The 19,799-nt window shown below is 40.4% G+C and overlaps 1 protein-coding gene across 5 annotated transcripts; it reads left to right on the top strand.

Moving 5' to 3' along the window:
• Nucleotides 1-796: 796 nt before the first annotated feature.
• Nucleotides 797-19,167, top strand: LOC147235329 (zinc finger and BTB domain-containing protein 44-like). 5 transcript variants are annotated; one of them, XM_086142866.1, is made up of 8 exons: nt 798-4,846; nt 5,192-5,255; nt 5,336-6,434; nt 7,164-7,248; nt 7,631-7,782; nt 9,644-9,944; nt 14,740-15,065; nt 15,224-19,167. In XM_086142866.1, exons 2-8 carry the CDS (start codon nt 5,247-5,249, stop codon nt 15,247-15,249), a joined length of 1,998 nt encoding a protein of 665 aa, XP_085998992.1. In that variant the 5' UTR covers nt 798-4,846; nt 5,192-5,246; the 3' UTR covers nt 15,250-19,167. The 5 variants fall into 5 exon arrangements, with proteins under 5 accessions (XP_085999001.1, XP_085998992.1, XP_085998971.1 ...); XM_086142845.1 differs by having other exon boundaries at nt 798-1,105; nt 4,537-4,846; nt 14,740-19,167; XM_086142875.1 differs by lacking the exons at nt 14,740-15,065; nt 15,224-19,167 and adding an exon at nt 10,873-11,240 and having other exon boundaries at nt 797-4,846.
• The last annotated feature ends 632 nt before the right edge of the window (nt 19,168-19,799 follow it).

A 19,799-nucleotide genomic window follows, 5' to 3' on the forward strand; every position in this document is an offset into this window, starting at 1 on the left:
CATGAGTACATGGATGTGTTGTACCCTGTAACTTTTGTGATGTCTGATTATAAAGGGCTCTATTTGGTTATGTACATTGCTACTTATTCAAAAACGTAGTAAAATGCTAAAAAAGGAACAATAACTATGCACAGAGAGCCTCTTTTTTGCCCCCTATACGAGGACTCTATATTTTATACAAAGCTCAAATACTCTGCAAAATAACAAAAAATGTGGATATGGACTGAATTTCTTTTTTTTTTTTTAATTAATCGTAATAGAAATTTTCATCTTTTCTTAATTGTTGTTGTCCCCTTGGTGCTCGCTAACTAATAATTCAAATACTCTGTAAAATGCCAAAGTAATATCAATGAATATCGATAAATATTCACAGATATTCTCATCTTCTTTACTGTATCAGAAAAAGTATTTCTTTCTTTTTGTTGTTGCACCCTGTGTGAGGCACTTCCGCAATGTCTGATTGTCAAGGCATCTGTGTGCTAACTAGTTAGCTAATTATTCAAATACTTTGTAAAGTGCCCAAAAGATATTGATAAATATACACAGCAATTCTGTTTCTGTTGTGTTTTTTTAATAGATAGCGTTAAATGATGTCAGCTTGGTATGAAGAGATCTAATACCTACCTGGTTAAATAAACTTTGAACGAGATTATACAAATAGGAAAGTGATGGGGGGGTCGCTAATCAATGCGCGTTCGGTCACGTGAGGAAATTCCTCAGCGGCGTCGGACTCGGGGCCGCGCGCTTCCGTCGTAACCGAGACTTCCTGTTTCTTCCAGTATCTTACGGTGACAGATGCGCGTTGCATTGTGGGCACAGAAACAGAGCGCCGTAAGGACACCAGCGAGCACAAAGGAATCACAGCACCTAAAAACTTTTAACACTCGGCCGTTGGAATGTGAATTCACTCCGGGGTTCACCAAAGTTGCGAGTCGCGGTTGTTGGCAGTGCTGGCAACCGCCTGACAAGCGCGGGGAATGTGAGTAAGTAGCTGGGTGAAGCGGCAGGGCTCATCGCTGTCTCCCGACTGGCGCTGCTTCTTTTTTGTCAGCCGAACTGTTCGCATCCCGAGGCCCAGCTGTTATCGCAGGCCTCCTCCTAGAAGGTACAGTTCCTCCGTGCGCCCCGTTTCACCGCGGCGGTCCCGCCGTGTGGGGGCTGTTACTGACCACTTTGCTGTCGAAGCATTGGAGAAAGTGACGGAACTAACTGTTGGGGGTTTGAGGGGGGCGTCGTGTTTGCTAGCGGTAGCTCCCAGGCTAACGAGAGTTAGCTAATGTGTATCGGTAGCTGCGTCGAAGTGAACGGGGTTATCCACGGTCAAACAGGAGGTTCGCATAATCGCCTTCACAATAAAAGCACGAAATGCTCAGTATCGTCTATCCCAATTTCCATTACGCAGCTTCTCTAGCGCAGATCTTAATAGTTGAACTATTTTTTTTTCGAAGCATATGTTTCATTACATGTCAACTACCTTTTAGTAGTTTTTAGTCAGCTTGTTTTCATATAATGGGTTCTTGCCAATTGTTTATTGGACATCCGTCTGTATTTTACCAGGGATTGAACCAAACTGCCTTTCCTCTCAATTAAGGAGTGTGTTTGGGTCCAAATCACTAATGAAGTAATTATGAAGTAGCTTTATAAAAAAAATCGATTGAAAGAACCCCCATGCGTGTTTGTTACGGTAAAAAAACTATTATATAGTGGATTGATTATGTTGTAAAGCAAAACTAAAAGATCAACATTTATACACCGTCTATTGTGACTAAGAGAATGGTCATGTTTTAGAGGATGATTATGTAAATTCTATATTACAATACAACCCTGTCTTTTAAGTTTTTTTTATTTCATTGTGAGTTAACATGTCATCCATTCTTGTCATCTCCCGTCATTTGAATATCTAATGAGGTTATTCCAGGTGGCTAGTCCTCTATGTAAGCGTGAGACTTATGACAGATTTATGCACATCTTAGAATATAGAGGGTTTTGGAAGGCAAGCTTTTGCTAAAGACTAGCCTTTGCTAGTTTACTCTCACTCACAACTGCTTGCCAGTTATGCCATTACCAAAACTTACATGCGTCTTATTTTGACAGCTTATGCCGGATGTACTCTTCTTCTGCTGGAGGATATGATGTCTTAGCTTGACATTTAGCTCGTCTTAGCTAAATTGTTTTGAAAATATTTCCCACTTGTTTGTTGACGTTTGCCCAGCCCCAACCTTTTTTTCATGCACTTTGTCTGTCCGGCTTTTTGTCACTACTACCCCGTCGACATCTGCCTTAGCTCTCCGGTCACTTGTGAGTACATGATGTAACATAAACACAGTGAAAGAGCCAGGATACGCCTCCTGTGCCCCATCTCAAATATTTGTGACCTGCTGTTCCTCGCTTTAAAAGGAGGAGAAGACAAAACTTCACTACTTCGTCAGGGCTTTCTAAATTGTTGTCCACTGAAGGAAAAATCTCCTTCGACGTCTACTGCAAATTCAGAGGCCTGTTGTTATTGTATGTTAAGCCAAAACAACAAGTGTGGGAAGCTTAGGAAGTGTTTTTCTTCCCCTCTCGTAATACCGTCAAATATCTTTATCCGCTGAATTTTTTATTTTTATTTCATCTTTTCATTCAAGATGCTGGCTGTCCCACTCAAGATTATTTTAGACGAAAATATAAATCAAAACTCAGTCACTCTTGGGAAACAATATAACAAACTATTTGCTGTACCGTCTTCACAGCAAGATCCCCATGTGCTTGTAAAGTTACAGAAGATCTGCTTGTTCAAAGTTTTGTGTAAAAGCAGACCTTGCTGTACTTGATTTTTATTTATTTATTTCATTTTTATTGTCCCGGCTTCAGGTAGTGAAGGAAAGAATGTTCCTTTATTTGCAGAAAGATCCTCTGAAAGATCATGTAACTAAATGATTCTCCTACAGGAGACATTTTAGCTTTGACAAAATGCCCTCACAGAGCCTTTTTCTATTTGGTGGTGCAGGCGAGGAACTCTCCTGTTGCACCTCTAAGGTCCAAGTCTATAATTCAGTTTGCGTTTACTGGGCCAATGTAGCCCAGGAGTTTTTTCCTTTGGTCTGTGTATGTGCGAAGGCGAGTGAACTCTCCCTGCGCGAGCCCCCTTCACTTAAGCTTTTGTTTGATGGAAAATTTCATGCCTCAGAGAATCCACATGTCTCACAGACAGCTGCTGAGCATCCTGTTGTGCACTGGCCTCCACATGGGTCTGGCTTGCATCGCTGCGCCTTCTGCTTTGATTGTTCTTACATAACTTGGCATTTTGTCCTCTATGCCCCTTAACTCGCTCCCCACCCCCCATTAACTTGCCTTGTCTACCAGTACCCACTCTTTTTCACAATGCATTTAATCTTGTGCTCATCACCGCGGTGCCCTGCGCTAATACGCTGACATTATTTTTTGCAAGCAGTGTTTCCAAGTGACTTAGAGATGGTGTCACAAGCAGTGCTTGGATTTCTGGATTTAGTTTAATTATGTAGTCTGTCAACATAAAGAAATTTTTAGATATTGAACAATGAAAATTGATTCAGACATACACCTCTTTGATTTCAGTGATTTCGAATGCAAATAAAGAAGAAAGCAGAATTATAAGTTGGTTGCAGGAATCCAAAAAAGAAAACATCATATGGGCTCAATACACTAGTTGATACCGGCATGTGCTCTAAATAAACAGCTCTTATGCCATGTGATGCAACAGAAGCACCATGCAATGAGGAAAAATGGGTCTAGGTAGATAAAACTAAGGAAACCAGAATGTTCAGCTCACAGGGCACGTTGGGATTTATGGCTATTTCTTCATATATGTATGCTTGTTTGTTTTTTAATGACATCTCATCAAAGCAAAAGATCTTGTTCTCAAGAGCAACTTGTTCCTCAAAAATTTGCTCTGGAACAGGATACAATTTTGAATACATGCATCAGTCAAGGAAGTATAAAAATTAATAAAGGAGAACGTAAAAATAAGTACAATAGTGGGTCATTTGTCATGTCCCTAAAAGAAATTTAAATCCCCCACAAGACTTGAGCTGGACAGCCTGCTGTTGTATGTTCAGCACTGAATTAGCAATCTAGAAAAATTTGTTTTTCTTTTTTGTTTGTTTTGTTTTTCCAAGCCACTTTCAGACTGAAAGTACAGGGATAAATATATGTGTAGCTGTCCAAGTTTGGGATTTATAAATAAAATTATGCAAATGTAACAGTTTGGGCATGGATAATGATGTCCACTCGACCAGTGGGTACAAATTGCAATGCTCTTAATGGTGTGTAATAGTCTGTGAGCAGAAGCATTCATATAGATAATATCCCCGTAATCAAGAAGAGGAAAGATGGGGGCAGCGGCAGCCGGTTTCCTGGAAATGAGAAAACACATTCAGTTCAAAAGAGGAGCCCCAATTTTAGTTTCATTTTCTTTAGATGCCTGCCAATACAGGGTTTGAAAAGAAAGGCTCTCAGTAATTATGATGCCTAGGTATTCATAAGAAGCCTCAAATTCAAAGCGGATTCCGTGTGCAGATACAATCAGACGGGAGAACGCTGACAACTTCCTTTTGATGGAAAAACAACATAGTCTCAGTTTTGTCAGCGTGGTGGAGTGGATTCGCCAGAAGCCAGCAACGGACATTCGCGGAATTTTATCTAATGATGTTCAATGAATTCGACTGATATGAAAGGCCCTCTGATACCAGCCTTATTCGGCCCTGATGGCTTTTTGGCCAGACCTGAACCACAACAACTGTTGTGAAAGTCGTACCCACAGCTGAACCAACTGGCCTCCGCAAAAGCCACAACAGAACTGAGTGAACGTCCGTTCAGTTCACCACAGGTGAGAATACAAGTAGACTTTGAAAAGAAAAGTTAAATAAAGGACCTAGTGGAGGCAAACCAAAAAACAGGGCTTTCTGTGTCTACAACATGCTGATAATTACACCAACCTGTTAAATGGCACAGATAATAGAATCAGTTCACAAGTTAGCTCATGAATACTGTAAAGTTTCAGTAATTCCTTTTCCATTCCTGTTGTCCATTAGTGGTTAAAACAATCTTTTTCTGCACGTAAAACAAATAGCCTCACTGTGATGATCTTTAATTCAATTCAAAGCATTTATTGTCATATGTATATGAAAATGTATTTCCCCGCACAATGAAAATTTTAATATGCTGTCCACAGTGCATTTGGCCGGCATGCAACTGAGTGAGCAAACACGTCTGCCACAGAGGGCGCCATGTTTATTGTAGGAAAATAATGAAGAGAGCATTGTGATTTTTCTGTACGTAACACAACAGGAGTTAATCTTTCTTGTCTTTTTTGTAGGGAGCATTTCCTGTGCTGTCAGAATCTGACATCAACATGGGGGTCAAAACCTTCACCCACAGTTCCAACTCCCACAGCCAGGAGATGCTGGAGAAACTCAATGCTTTGCGCAACGAGGGTCACTTATGTGACGTCACCATCCGGGTGCAAGACAAACTTTTCCTGGCCCATAAAGTGGTCTTGGCCTGCTGCAGTGAGTTCTTCCGCACCAAACTGGTGGGCCGACCGGAGGAGGAGGACAAGTTCGTGTTGGACCTTCACCACGTCACGGTCAGCGGCTTTGCTCCGCTGTTGGAATATGCCTACACATCAACTCTCTCCATCAGCACAGAGAATATTATAGATGTCCTGGCAGCTGCCAGTTACATGCAGATGTTTGCTGTGGCTAGTACATGTTCAGAATTCATGAAGTCCAGCATTTTGTGGGGCCCAGGTAACAACAGTAACAACACATTGGCACCAGAGAAACCCCACGAATCAGCCCCGGAGAGCGCCTCATCAAACTGTGCCCTAACACCACTGGACGGGAGCGTGTCCCCCGTGTCGTCCGACTGCAGCATCATGGAGAGAAACGTTCCCATTTGCCGGGAATCCCGACGGAAACGGAAGAGCTTTGTGACAATGGCGTCACCCGAGAGTCCACTGAAATGCACTACCCAAATGGTCACTAACTCCCCCCAGATCCCCAATCCTTCTCCCTCGTTCTCCGACAGCACGGCACAGCCTGTGGAGTCCTCCCTTGCCTTCCCCTGGACTTTCCCTTTTGGTATTGATCGGAGATTTCACTCAGACAAATCAAAGCTCCCGGAGAGTCCCCGTTGCCTCGAGCAGGGAGCAACTGGGACGTCGGAGGTGGTGGTGAGCCGTCGGCTCAGCGAATTCCTGACGTGTGAAAGCTCCAAGGTGGTGTCGCCACCAGTGCCGGCGGAGGAAGAAGATGTGAGGGTGAAGGTGGAGCGTCTCAGTGACGAGGAAGTCCAAGAGGCGTCCTCCCAGCCAGTCAGTGCCTCCCAGAGCTCGCTGAGTGACCAACAGACTGTACCAGGAAGTGAGCAGGCCCAGGAGGATCTCCTCATCAGTCCACAGTCATCTTCTATAGGTGGGCCTGTACTTTCAAATTAATCCTACATGCTTGATGTGCTGTGAAATTTTAGATGTCTTGCAGTCGGTCCATATATCTATGTCTAATGCGCTATATCTTTTGTGTTCGGTGCACCTTGACAAAGCAAACGTAGCATGATACATCGCATGTAACCAAAAATTCCCTAATGAGAATTTTAATTTGTTGTGTCCCTTTGACAGAATTGTTGATTTTCTTGAACTGTCATTGTAGATGTTTTTATATGCATCACAGATATTATTTTCACCCCTTTGTCAAACTTACCTGCAATTTTTTTAGTCCTTAAATGGGCATTGACCTGTTGGATAATGTAAATATATCCTTACATTTTCCATAGCGGTTAGACCTTGTCGTCATCTTTTCATTGAATATCACTTCATGCCTGCTCTATTACTTGACTTAAACAGTAGTGTCAGTGAATAAAACACAATTTACCCGAGATTTATGTTCTAGTCTGAGTGGAAAGTTTTATTGTCCAGTGGTCCAAATGTTGTTTTAAAGGATTTTCTGTCCAACCGAGGGTAAACTGAAAATGGAAACATTTGTCATTTGTTCCTAAGCTGTTGAATAGCACAGTGTGCCTCCCATCCAGCGCAATCAATTCACACTGTTGCAATCGTACTGGGGATTAGAATTGCCTGCTTTTAGCCGTCAGTCAGAAATGAAGAAGACAGTTGCTCGATTGGATTTGTGTTGTGCCTGTCTCAGGGTCAATGGATGAGGGAGTGTCTGAGGGCTTGCCATCGATGCAGAGCACCTCAAACGCTGGAGGACATGCAGAGGATGATGAAAGGTACTGCGATTTGTTTTGACTTGCAGCAAGACAAGTCACAAGCAATAAAGTATAGATAGACATAAACTATGTCGCGAGGAGTTGGCTCCAACCTGTTATAGTGATAAATAGAATGTAATCAAAATGGCAAAGACATGATATGTGGTTATGTAAGGCATACTTGTGGCATATTCTGAGGGTATGTGTTCACGAGAAACAGAGATGAAACAACCGAGCATATATCACACTCGGTTATTACATGTTTTAAACAACCATTGATTTTAACTTTATTTCCTAACAACCTTGTTGAAGTATTTATCTTGGAACATCCTATATTTAACTGCAGCAATGTTTGAAGGCTTAGCATCTGCTAATTTTTTATGTCCTCTCCCCTGTGTTTCAGGCTAGAAGGTATTCAGTATCCATACCACCTCTATATCAGCCCTTCGTCACGGCCCGGCACCAACGGCCCGGACAGGCCTTTTCAGTGTCCAACGTGCGGAGTCCGATTTACTCGCATACAAAACCTGAAGCAGCATATGCTCATACACTCCGGTAGGTTTCACGATGGGAAGTTCGAAAGTCCATCATGGCTTTACCATGTTTGACCTTTTGGAAAGCAGCATAGAATATCACATTTTTAGCTAGTTACAGAGTTCATTCAATAGGTGAGTCAGAGCTGATGAGTCATCTACATTTGGGTTTAGGTAACTAACACGGTATCGTAGGTAAGTGAAAATTGAAGAAAAATTGTAGTTTGCTTGGACAGTTTTTGTCGAGCATTTAACAATACTGGTTAGCTTTGCAGATAATAGATTCCATCTAAAGTTCCATTGACTGTTACCTGGGGACCTAAAGGGGACGGTGCAAAATAATAACTTTCTCGGGCCAAACGAGTAATTTTGTGAATTTTAGAAACAAATTGGGCTACAAGTGGAAATTTATGGGCGCAGACCTTTCGTGGTTGATGGGGGAAAGAAAACAGTATTAACAGATGATTAATTTTAAAGAGGAACTGAGGCCGCTCACAGGATAACAGTAGAAATGGGAAAGGCTGACTGAATTTAGAATTTGGAATTTAAATCAAATAACACAATGGGAGTTATTGTGTTAAGAGTGAAAAGAATGCCAAGTCTGGTCATAATAATGAAAGTCCCCAAGATATGCAATAGTTGAATGTGGTCCTCTTGTGTTTTTGATTATTTTCAGTACCCAAAATCTTTCTCAGAGTTCCTGGTTACTGTGATATGTAGAAAATGTTTAAGCCAATCGGAAACACTCAAATTTGGAAAAAAGTGAGAATAATTGCACAAATATTAGTGGATATCTCCCCTGGTCTTCACCATCAAATTCAGGTCTGTCCCAGGAAGTGCTGATAAAGAGCTTGTTGCCTGCATGCAGTATATCATGGGACAGCAGCAGAAAAAGATCCACAAAAACCCATGTCACTTCATTCCCCCGAGGCCTTGTGTACAAGCATATAGTTCTACGCAGATGCTCTAAATTTGTGATTTTAAAAACCTAGAAGAATATTTCCTGGGGTTGGATTAGTTAGTGCTTTTGGCCCTGATAAACCGTCGCTTTGCTTCAGTGTTCGAAGGCTAAAACAAAACACCCACCCTTTGTCCAAGCCATTCATTATCCTACCGGCATTGTTTCCTGTGGAAAAGTGTTCAAACAAAGAAGAGCGACAAGCGCCTTTATATGTAAAAGACAAAAAAATGTTAGGCACGCTCGCAGATGAGTATGACTGCATAAACCCGGTCAGTTTGATTTCCCCCCCCCCATCGTCCCTCTAAAATCAAACTCGTCTTAATTTTGGACACTATTGTCAAAAATTATCATTCCATTTTTAAATGAGGCAGACACTGTATGATATTTGCCAGACCACCATTCTCCAGGCCTCTGTGACTCCATAGAAGCAGAGGCACATAGTATTTCCAATCATTTTGAAAGTCTTTTTTTGTAGTTGAATATTATAATTGAAAGTTGTCAGTGCAGCTTTACAGTCACTGCAGATCAAGTTGGCTAGTTTTCTAGGTCAAAAAGGCCACACCTTCCTGTTATTTATGATTAGATGGGCAATGTTTAGAGTTGCTTAAAAATTTGTTTGTTTTTTTTAAAAAAAGATCATCCTGATAACTTTCCATTTTAACATGATAGATTGCACATTTTGGGTGAAGGTGAAGTCACAAATTACCAGCTATTTTTGCACTCTGCATAAGTAAAACCTGTGGCAAAATGAACAATGATTCTTTTGGAGAGCATCATCATCTGACCATGAGAAGTCTCAGAAAGTTTGGCATTTGGTTTGTCTCTATGGTTCATGCAGATCAGAGCAATGTCAGTGTGCAAGTTAAGCTAAGATTTTCTTCTGCTTCAACCTTCTCATTTTTCTTGTCCTGTATTCCACCAGGCATTAAGCCTTTCCAGTGTGACCGCTGTGGGAAAAAGTTCACACGGGCCTACTCCCTAAAGATGCATCGGCTGAAGCACGAAGGTAAACGCTGTTTCCGGTGCCAGATTTGTAGTGCCACATTCACGTCCTTCGGTGAATATAAGCACCACATGAGGGTCTCCCGACACATAATCCGCAAGCCGCGGATTTACGAGTGCAAAACGTGTGGCGCCATGTTCACCAACTCTGGCAATTTAATTGTACACCTGAGGAGTCTGAACCATGAGGCATCTGAACTAGCAAACTACTTCCAGAGCAGGTGAGGAGTCCAGGGGTGTTGACCCCCATTATTTACTCAAGTCTCACCTGGATCAGAAATAGTTAAACTTCTAATTTCTGAGGTTCATTTGAACGTATTTCTATTACTTGACTTGAATTCTGAAGAATTGCTTTTGAGTATATAACAATTTAATTGTACTAAATGATCAGGCTGTGTTGTTCATGGTGGACTTTTGTTGTCTCTTGTGCTACATTTATCATTAATATAATATTGTTTATATTTCACTCTGTAATTCTTGTCTTTCAGATTTTTTTTACTCTGTTTGTTGAGAATTTTCAATGATATTGATAGTGTCTTTCCCAACTAGAGTTATTTTGATGTTTTTAATCATGTGCCCTGTTTTCTATTCTTTTGGGGATTAAAAGTTAATGTACAGAATAATATTTGCTCATTTACAGGCATCCACAAATAGTCACAAAATAATACCACCAGGCTTTATAACCAATTATTATTACTTTCATTTTTAAAGTCCCATCACTGCTTCCACTTTCATCTGAGCATCAAAATTAGACAGTTTATAATAGCCTAAAAGCAACATGAATTTAGATCAAAACCATATTTACTCTAAATAAATACCAATAGTCGGTCCTTTCCAATTTATTGTGCCCCACATTCCCTTAGAATATACAAATGTTCACAGCAAAAAAAATAATCACTGAGGTAAATTATTTACATGATGGAGACAGTGGTACATATCACACCTGTTGTTATTTATGCCTTGAGGTGATGATGGACAAGGATGGGTATTATGCCACATTCATTAGATTGAGAGTTTTTCCATGTGATTTGATTAGAATGCATAATGATTCACAGTTAATTAGTCTTCCGTTACGTCGTTTTAGCTAGATTTGTTCTTTTATGATTGTTGATCGTTGTTGCTAATGGTATGTCATGACAATCCCAAAAGGACTGCCCAGCAGATCCAGCCAGTTCGGACAACCCTCCTGGAGAATTTCTCAGAGAGGAGCAAATCCCTCAGGCACACAGAATGTGCTTGACAAATTGAGAGCACTGAGCAGCCTCTGCATTGTCCAAGGTGTGTTCAAGACATGTTTGATCACTCTGGAATCAGAGGGCAAAGGCTAAACTGGTCATCTGGAATGACACCATGCCTCCAGGTGATTTGATTGCATGGCATTCCCCATAAGATAACTTTCAAGGGCTTTGACAGTTCATAGCCAAGGTGACACCACCAGGCTTTTCAGTGGTGATTTATGGCAAGATGGACTCCTGAAGTGAAACCTCCCCAAAGCTTTCGTGAGCAAGTGGGTCTGGCATAGGACTGGTGGAGTGAGGCCCAGTTCTCTTAAATGATGCCTAATCACGGACTATAATCACAAGGGATCAATGACAGTTTCCCGTTACCAACTTTTCTTCAGTTGAGTCAATTTCTTCTTTGTTTGATTTCAGTTTGTTTAACATTTTGCTAGAGAAGACCCCAAGATGGCACTAATATGCTTCCTTGCATTGGTTCACCCCTGCATCCAGTTTTGCATTTGTGGGGAACATTGGCAGTTGCCTTGTTTGAATTGTTGGACCATGCCTAACTACTGTAGTAGCCGTCCTCCCTTCGCACATCTGAGTTTCCACCTGGGTAACAACAGCTGCCTGTTTGCCACTCCAGGGGTTGGACCTAAACCTTGTATTGCACATCTGTGACCCCAGTGTTAGCACTCCATCTCCCCAGCAGGTCATGCAGAATATCAAAACAATCTTGTCCTTGACCTGTACTGCTGGTTAGTGAAGGCATAAGACTGTCTTTTGTGAGCTTCCCCAGATCTCTCTCAGTGGGATTTCTTCTTGACCCTCACATAGTACTGAAACATCTGGTGACCCTTTGCATCCTTTTCCATCCTTACGCAAATGTTTCAAACCGCTTTGTGTCCAGAGACCGCCCATGTGGTGCTGGTGGCAATTCAGCTGGATATTTTCTGAGGTCAGCCCCTGCTGAGATGCTGAGGGTTGGATGATCCCAACACTTACCCCCAAAGGCAGACTCTGGAAAATACTGCAATGTAAACCAGCCCAGTGCTGGTACTGGGGTTAATCTGTGCTCTATGTACCGCAAAGCTTTTGTTTTAGTCCCAGCTGTTTATGTACTGGGGGAGAGTTTGAACCCAGCAACAGACCTTAATTTGGGGTGTCTGAGGGTGCAGGGGCTGCCTCAGCAGGTGAGTGGTAAGTCTGTGGGCTCACCTTGGCACAGGCCAAGGGGATTACTTTGCATCTTTTGAGCCAAATGTGGTTTTGCTTGAGGCCCAATGTTGATGTTGCTTTCAGATGTCCCTTCTACACAGAGCCTTTTCAAGTCAGGGATATTGTTTCTCTGTTAGACCTTGCTGTTTGTATAAAAATGCATGCAGATGGAATTGGGCAGGCCAACGTACTGTAACTAAGCCGGTAGCCGACATAGGAACAGCTGGAATGGTAGAACAGCTCTCAGTTAAATCTAATTGTGTTGTTTAGGGATTGTGTATTTGGATTTTTTTTTTTTCTAGAATTTGTGCATATGTGCTCAAATGTGTGTGTGAGTAGTCGTGCCCATAAAGTTGTTGGTAATCGCTCTTTATCAAATGGCTGAGAGTCACTCCCATTTGTACTCTTTATTTTTAAAGACTTGAATTTTAAATAAGTGCCAGAAAACTAGAACTCAATAAGCAAAGTACCCTACATACAAAAAAATATGCTGCTACTAGAATAGAGGAACAACGTAAACATAAGTTGTCAGTATCATTTCAATTAGTTATGTTGACCAAACACTGGAACACTAAAAAACAAGTTTAGTGTACAAACCTGCTGGGACCTAAACATAAACCTTAAGGTCTATCTCTGTGATTTTTACCTTTAAGTTGTCAACCTCTCTCCAGCCATAAACTGTTTTAGGTGATGCATGTTTGAGACAAGTAACCCTTTTTTGTTACTTTGTGTCAAACAATTTCCAACATATCTTTACCCTTATTTTTTGTTTAGACCCCAAACTATTTGTAAATAGGGCCCATGATTAAAAAAAAATAAATAAATAACCAAGAAACATTTTTAAAGGTGTCATATATCCTATAATTTCTTTTATCACTGATCCATCACAACATAATAGGTTGCACGTTTAAAATTTGAAAGCATCCTTTTGCATTGCTTATACAGCAGCCATGAGCACGACTTAATTCATTTTCTCACATGTTTTTACCCTCATATGGATGGATTTTAGCCAAACTTGGGAGATGCGTTTTGTTTTTATCTACAGCCCAGCCCACAAAGCCTAGTGAAACGTAAGATCACAGTGGCTTTATAAGGTCAGGACGTGTGTTTTATTTTGCAGAACTTTCCACTTCCTAATCAGCTCAGACCCTCATAGGTCGACAGAACTTAAACGGACCATTGACCTCTTAAGAATTTTATAGTTGAGAGTCTCTGCCTAAGAGCATAACTATGTGGAAAATTCTCTGCAGATCCAGTCAGACTCTTAATTCCCATCCTCAGTCTTCACATAAAATGATATATTAATCTCTTTGTATTTTTCTCTTTTTTTTTTTTGAGGTGGATTTTCAGATCCAGCAGTTGGCCAGGGCACTTTAACTCGATCCTGCTCTCTTTAGTACGCACTGTGACAATTCATGTTAAGCTGCCAGGCACTGTACCCTAATGCAGTGTTTACTGTCAAGGTCACAGTCTGAATGAAAGTTTCAAAACACTTTTACGGTGTAATTTGTTGTTTTGAATTGACCAAGAAAAGGAAAAACACCAAAAAAAACTTTCCACCTCAGAATACATGCTTATGTCCTTCAAATTTTATAGCTTGTCATGAGGAACAGAGTGTGCGGGATGCAGAAAATCCCCTGACACCTCTGCGAACTGGATTAGGTGTGAACAATCTTCCTGTTTTTTTTTTTGTTTTTTTTTTATTCAGAGGGTGTGTTTTGTGAATTAGGCTCTGCAATATTCCTCAATAACATTACTGAGGAAAGACCACTCAGCAAAACAAAAACCTCTGCAAAGAATGGCAACGGACTCATTACACATCATGTATAAAACACACGTCCGACCCCATGTTTGCTGCACACGGCTGCTATAAACCCTTTTGAATCAGTCTTGGCGATTCTCTCATCAAATTAACATGACATCCTATGCTTGCATTAAGATACCTGTGACTTGTACGACAGTCGATAGCAAAAGTTTATTTTTTTCATTCATTTTTGTAAGGATTGGTCAGAAATTGACATATCCTAAATTTCCCTCAAATAGCTAATGCTCTGCTACAGCATTTTAGCATTCATTAAAATCCAGTGTCCATTTAAAAAAATCAATTTATAATATTAGAATCAGAATAAACTTTATTAATCCCCAAGGGGCAATTGGGGGGAAATATTAGTGTATTAATTACACCGTATCAATTTCTGCAGATGTTACAGCTAAATATTACTGGAACATAACTACTCGAGAAGCGAAACCTCTGTTTATGTTGAAGTAAAACATCTCGGACCCGTGCTATTTGATAAGAAATGTTTTAAGCCCATTTGTTAGGCTACAAATGACTTGTGCCCATCCAAATTATTTTTGTTGTCGAAATGGGATTACTTTCTCACATCAAAATGTTGGTTGTTTATGTTTTGCATAGAAAAGGTCTGTTCAATTTCTCAGTCAAGTTTAACGTCCTTTCTGGTCGTGACACATTTTGTCTGTACTGAGGTGAATCAAATGTCATCTGTGACCTAATGATCTGTGTCATGGCAGCAAGCAAAAGCCCCGCAAGCTCAGTAGAATCTCTCCATCTTTATAGTGATTTCCTCGTGCCCGACTACCTGAGCCAGGTGCAGGAGGAGGAGGAGGCGCTGGGAGTCCAGTATGAGCTGGAAGAGTCCAAACATCATCCCGTCTATCTGGGCAGCACCTCCACCTCTACTACCACTGCCGCCTCGTCCTCCTCCTCAGTCCAGATGCCTGTCATATCCCAGGTTTCTTCCTCTACCCAGAATTGCGAGAGTTCCATTGGCTTCCTTTCACCTGATTCCCTGGATCCCCTGGAAGCTCCCGCCTCCCTCAAGTCGGATGCCGATGACACGGCAGCCATGACAGAGGAGGCCAAGATGGACAACAGCATAGGAGGTAGTTCCCCAGAGGTGTTTGAAGAAGAGCAGCTGCCGCAGCAGCAGGCGCCACAGCAGCAGCAGCAGCAGCAGCAGCAGCAACATACCCAGCCCAAGGAGCTGGCTTCCATTAATATAGAGTGATTCAAGTCTTGCCTGTTATGTCTTACTTTGCAGTCATGTCATATGGGAATATCTGTTGACACGCTATGATGACCAAAAGCGGGGATGTGGACATCTGTCGTAACGTCGTCGCACGAATCCTCCCGGATGCCCAGAATTCAGTTTTCCGAAGAGCCTTGATGATGTTCCCCCACACGCGGCACAGTTAATGCCGTGCAGTGAGTCCCAACGAAAATGAATTGTGATTTTTTTTTGTCCAATTTGCAATCATGCTATTGTTGTCCTGCGACAAAGAACAAAAAAAAAAAAAATTAAGAAGTTCAGCGCAATCATTACAAACCAGCAGGTCATTTTTCTTCCCATATGACCTGAATGCCTCCTGCAATTGCTTTTGTTTCTGTCTCAGCCAATGTGAGGTTATGCTGAATCCAAGCCTTCTCCCACTTTGGAAAGTGCCTGAGAGATCCCATTTTATCAAGCAACTTGTAGAGGATGAAGCTATCTCAACTTTGCCAACAGCGTCTTCACAGACTGAGCTGAAAAAAATACACGAAAAACCTTGTTTCCTTTTTAGGTGTTGATGCTAGTTTGTATGGGCAGCGACTATTCCTTCAGTGCCGTCACTACAGGCAAACAATTACATGTCAATATTGTCTATACTGCAATAGCTTGTACTGTAGTTTTACTATTTGAATGCAATGTATGTTGAGTGTTGTGAATTATGATATGTCAGGTGTATGGATGTGTGTGTGTATGTGTATAATTCTTTTTTTTTTTTTCTTAATCAGTACATTTAATTTCTAAATGTTAAAAACTTGAAACTATATTGACAGAGTATTCCCTAAATATGTTTGTGCAGTATATGACTTTACTGATCTATTACTTTTTCCTTTTTTTTTTTTAAACACTACACTGTTATCAAGTCAAACCTCGTGTATCTCAAATGGCCCTCTATAAGAGTTTTGTAAAAACTCTCATGAGCACTGATGCATTTTTTTTATAAATACATGACATAAAGTAAAATTTTATTCAAATTTAGAGAGAACATAGATATCATGAGAAGGTTATATTCTGAAATGTGCTCCTTCATAGGGTTATGTAGCATTTCATGGAAGTGGAAGTTGCGCCTTGCTGGTTAAGTTCATCTTATATAGTCTTCTTTTTTTTTTTTGTCTTGTTTTTTTTTTTTTTTTTAAATTGGTTTGTATTGTTGACATCAAAAACTGTGGTTGTACTGATATCCCAGCAGGTACAAAACTGCATATGTTCTAGGATGTTGCATGACTGTTGGAGTGTCGCTTCACTTTGGTACAAAATGATTGTCTTTTAAAGAGTATTATCCTTGTGAGGATGCAAACAGATTGCAACGGCTGTTTCTGACGGCCAATTATATTTAAGAGTCTATGTGAATGATGAATATTGCTTCAGAAGTTATAAAGGTGTAGCCCGACGGTCAGACCATTTCACCAAGTCTGTTTTTATTCCAGACATCAGTTCAGTCTGATTCCCAGTCACTACACCCTCTCAAATCAATCAGAACCAGCTATCTCATAAAGGGCTGGTTTGAGTTGAGGACAGGCCAAAAGCTGCCGGGGAACAGAAACATTTCTGGAAATGCACAGAGGAGCACTCGGCGCGAGTGAATTGAATAAGCCAGACAGTGAACTTACTTTGAAACAGCAAATAAAACACTTAAATCTCTCAATGTGGAGACACGTGTCTTCACTGTACTTCTTACTACATGTGTCGGCAGCATGTTGTCTGTTTACATTTTTCCCGAGACCCTGGTGCAACATGAGTTCTGCCTCTTGATTGCTTATGGTGTCGCAGGTTCCTTCACTCTGGATTGGTTGTAGGTCTAACCAGTTAGATCCACAGCAGTGTTTGGTCTCTTGCTACTGCCCCCTGGGAGTCTGAAATCCGTTGGGGTTGGACAAAACCAATTCACCTTGGAGATTTGGTCTTTCGGTGCGAGGCCAATACGAGTGTAGAAACAAATTGTAAGGTAAAAGTTAAAACATTATAAATGATCAATTTAACCAAGTCACAGTTGGGCATCTCTACTTTATCTGATTTTATGTTAAGCCTCTTAAATATTTTCATCCGAGTTTTGCCGGGGGTTTGACGGTTTAAAAAAAGGAAAACGACACCCATGGTAATATATGCATTGAATGCTACTGACTGATTTCTGTTCGGTGAAATCTACTTCTTTTGTCACCTCCTGAAAGTAGTGCTGCAGTTCAGATTTAACGCAACAGGATGTAAAACCTTAAGCAGGGTTGATTGTAAATGCAGAGATTAATAGCGCTGTGATGAGGACACGGATATCCAGAACGCGATGTTGTCCTGATCGTCAGAAAAAAAATTCACTGAGAGCTGTCTTAAGAAGAGCTTGCGTCACCCAGTGCCATCCTATCAGTCACTTTTACAAAGTTGTGCCATTTGCCCTTTTATCTGGGTTCAAATCAAGCTTTCCTACAGGACCAAATGTTCTTTATCTCATTGGGGATTTGCCATGGCAATCAGTAATTGCACATTATAAAAGGAAGCGATAATCATTCGAAGCGGTCCACGTTGTATAGCAAAGGGGTTTTGCTGTATTGCCCCTTAAAACACTGTACGATGGTGTGCATTCAAGAGGCTAGCCTTAGTAAATGGACCTATTAACTCTAGTTGCACAGTGTCGAGAATTTAAAAAGAGTTGTCTCCATTTGTATGTCGTGCTTTTCATCATTTGTGTTCGGTGTTTGTATTCAAAAGAAAAAATTTTTATAATGAAATGCTGCTGTTTGTCGAAACGCAAAAGTGCCCAAATATTTTTGTGAACCAATGGTGTGCAATAAATGGACAGGTGTTGTTTTGAAAGTTTGAATTCTGTCTTTGGAATGGTGAATTATATGATTTAAAAAAAGAAAAAACAAAAAAACAAAAACAAACGAATGTATCATTAAGTTTTATTCAAAATGTGAGTGAAAGTTGAATCAAAGAGGCGAGGACCCCATTTTGATCTGTGAAACAAAAGGAACAATGCTTTTGGTATCAAACGACTGGATCTGTTCAGCTCCTTTATGTTTGTTTTAAAAGTTGCATGTTCATATAGTTCTGTGAAGTGAAGAGCATGTCTTCAGTTGATGATGCATTCTGTCAAGGCCTTATTTGTCGATCATACAGCGTAGCTCTGATCTGTCGTGGAGCATGCCCTCTCTTTTCTCTCTGTTAACACCTTTTTTATGTGCAATGTTTTTAAAGATCTCTTGATTCTATACAGGTCATGCCTTTTCAGCGTACATTTTGTGTTGTACCAGTTTTTTTCCCAGACCACATGTTTTATTTAAAACTATGGAAAAAAAACTGCAAAAAAAAACATGGTAGCTCTTCATAATGGCATATATATTTTCAGTGAATTTTGTATTATGATTGCTTTTTCATGGCCTCTTTGGATATTCTTGTTAAATGTGAATAGGACAGCTTGGTTTAAAAGTCTGCGGGGCCTTGGTAGTCATCACTCTGACTGTCTACTGTGTGTGTGTGTGTGTGTGAGTGAGTGTGCGCGTGCGTGTGTGTGTGCGTGTGTGTGTATATATATCATGTATTATATACAGTATATACACTCATACCATGTTGCATATTCTTTATACCGTAGGCTACTCAATTGCAACCTGCTTTCAGACAGATGTTGTATTTTGTGTCTTTGATACTGTATTTAAACTGTAGTTTGGAGGAACTGTATAAATCAATGCAGATAGTCATGCAACCTGCACATTAGAAAGAACTGACATATGTGGTGTTTGAGTGTTTTATCTGGATCATATTCCACAGTTAGCTGTGTAAAAAAGAAAGGAAAAAAAAACTGGCAATAGCAGTCTGTATTTTAAAGTTTATGGTTGTTCTGAATCTTTGCTAGTGTTCTGGCTTTGCAGTACTGTTGTTCTCACAATATGTTTTTTGTAAAAGCATAAAATGTAAATTAAAAAAGAAAAATCAAGAGTCATTTAAAACGCATTTGTCTGCAGTTTTTGACATGCAGGTTGGCATCTTTTAAAACTCATACATTCACTTAGTATTTATTTGTGCCATCAGTAATCAATTGAAATAATTGTTTACTTTTACTGGTTACTTCTCCATCTTGAGGCGTTATACACCACCTTTAGAACAGCATCAAAGTCAGTGGCCTGTTCCATCTCACTGCAGCAAATTTCAATTCTCAAAAGTGCCCCCGCTCCTTTTGTTCAACATAGGTTTGTGAGTGAAAACTTCACTTGTTTTTCGTTTTGACATTTTAGACAAAACTTAAACCGTGGCACCAAGCTAATGGTAAAATTCAGCATGACCAAGAAGGCCAAGAAGAGAACAGGAGATAGCATAAACTTAAAGTTGCTTCTCAACCCTCATACTACTTGAAAACCAGGAAACCCACAAATAATTCAACAAAGATAACATTTGTTCTTGAGACATTTTTAATTTACAGATAAGGGGAAGCAAAAAAATTGCATATCAGTTAAATGTGAATGAATATTTTAGTTTTTTTTGTTTTTTTTTCTTCCCAAACATCAGTTCGCAACACATGCTTAGTGATATTTGTGAAGAGTGAAATATTAACTTGGAAAATGATGGTCTCTTTAGATAACTA

The sequence above is a fragment of the Fistularia commersonii genome, chromosome 3 (genome assembly GCF_037954325.1).
Source record: "Fistularia commersonii isolate RoL2024-O1a breed Wild chromosome 3, RoL_Fcom_v1.0, whole genome shotgun sequence".
In the NCBI taxonomy this organism is placed as follows: domain Eukaryota; kingdom Metazoa; phylum Chordata; class Actinopteri; order Syngnathiformes; family Fistulariidae; genus Fistularia; species Fistularia commersonii.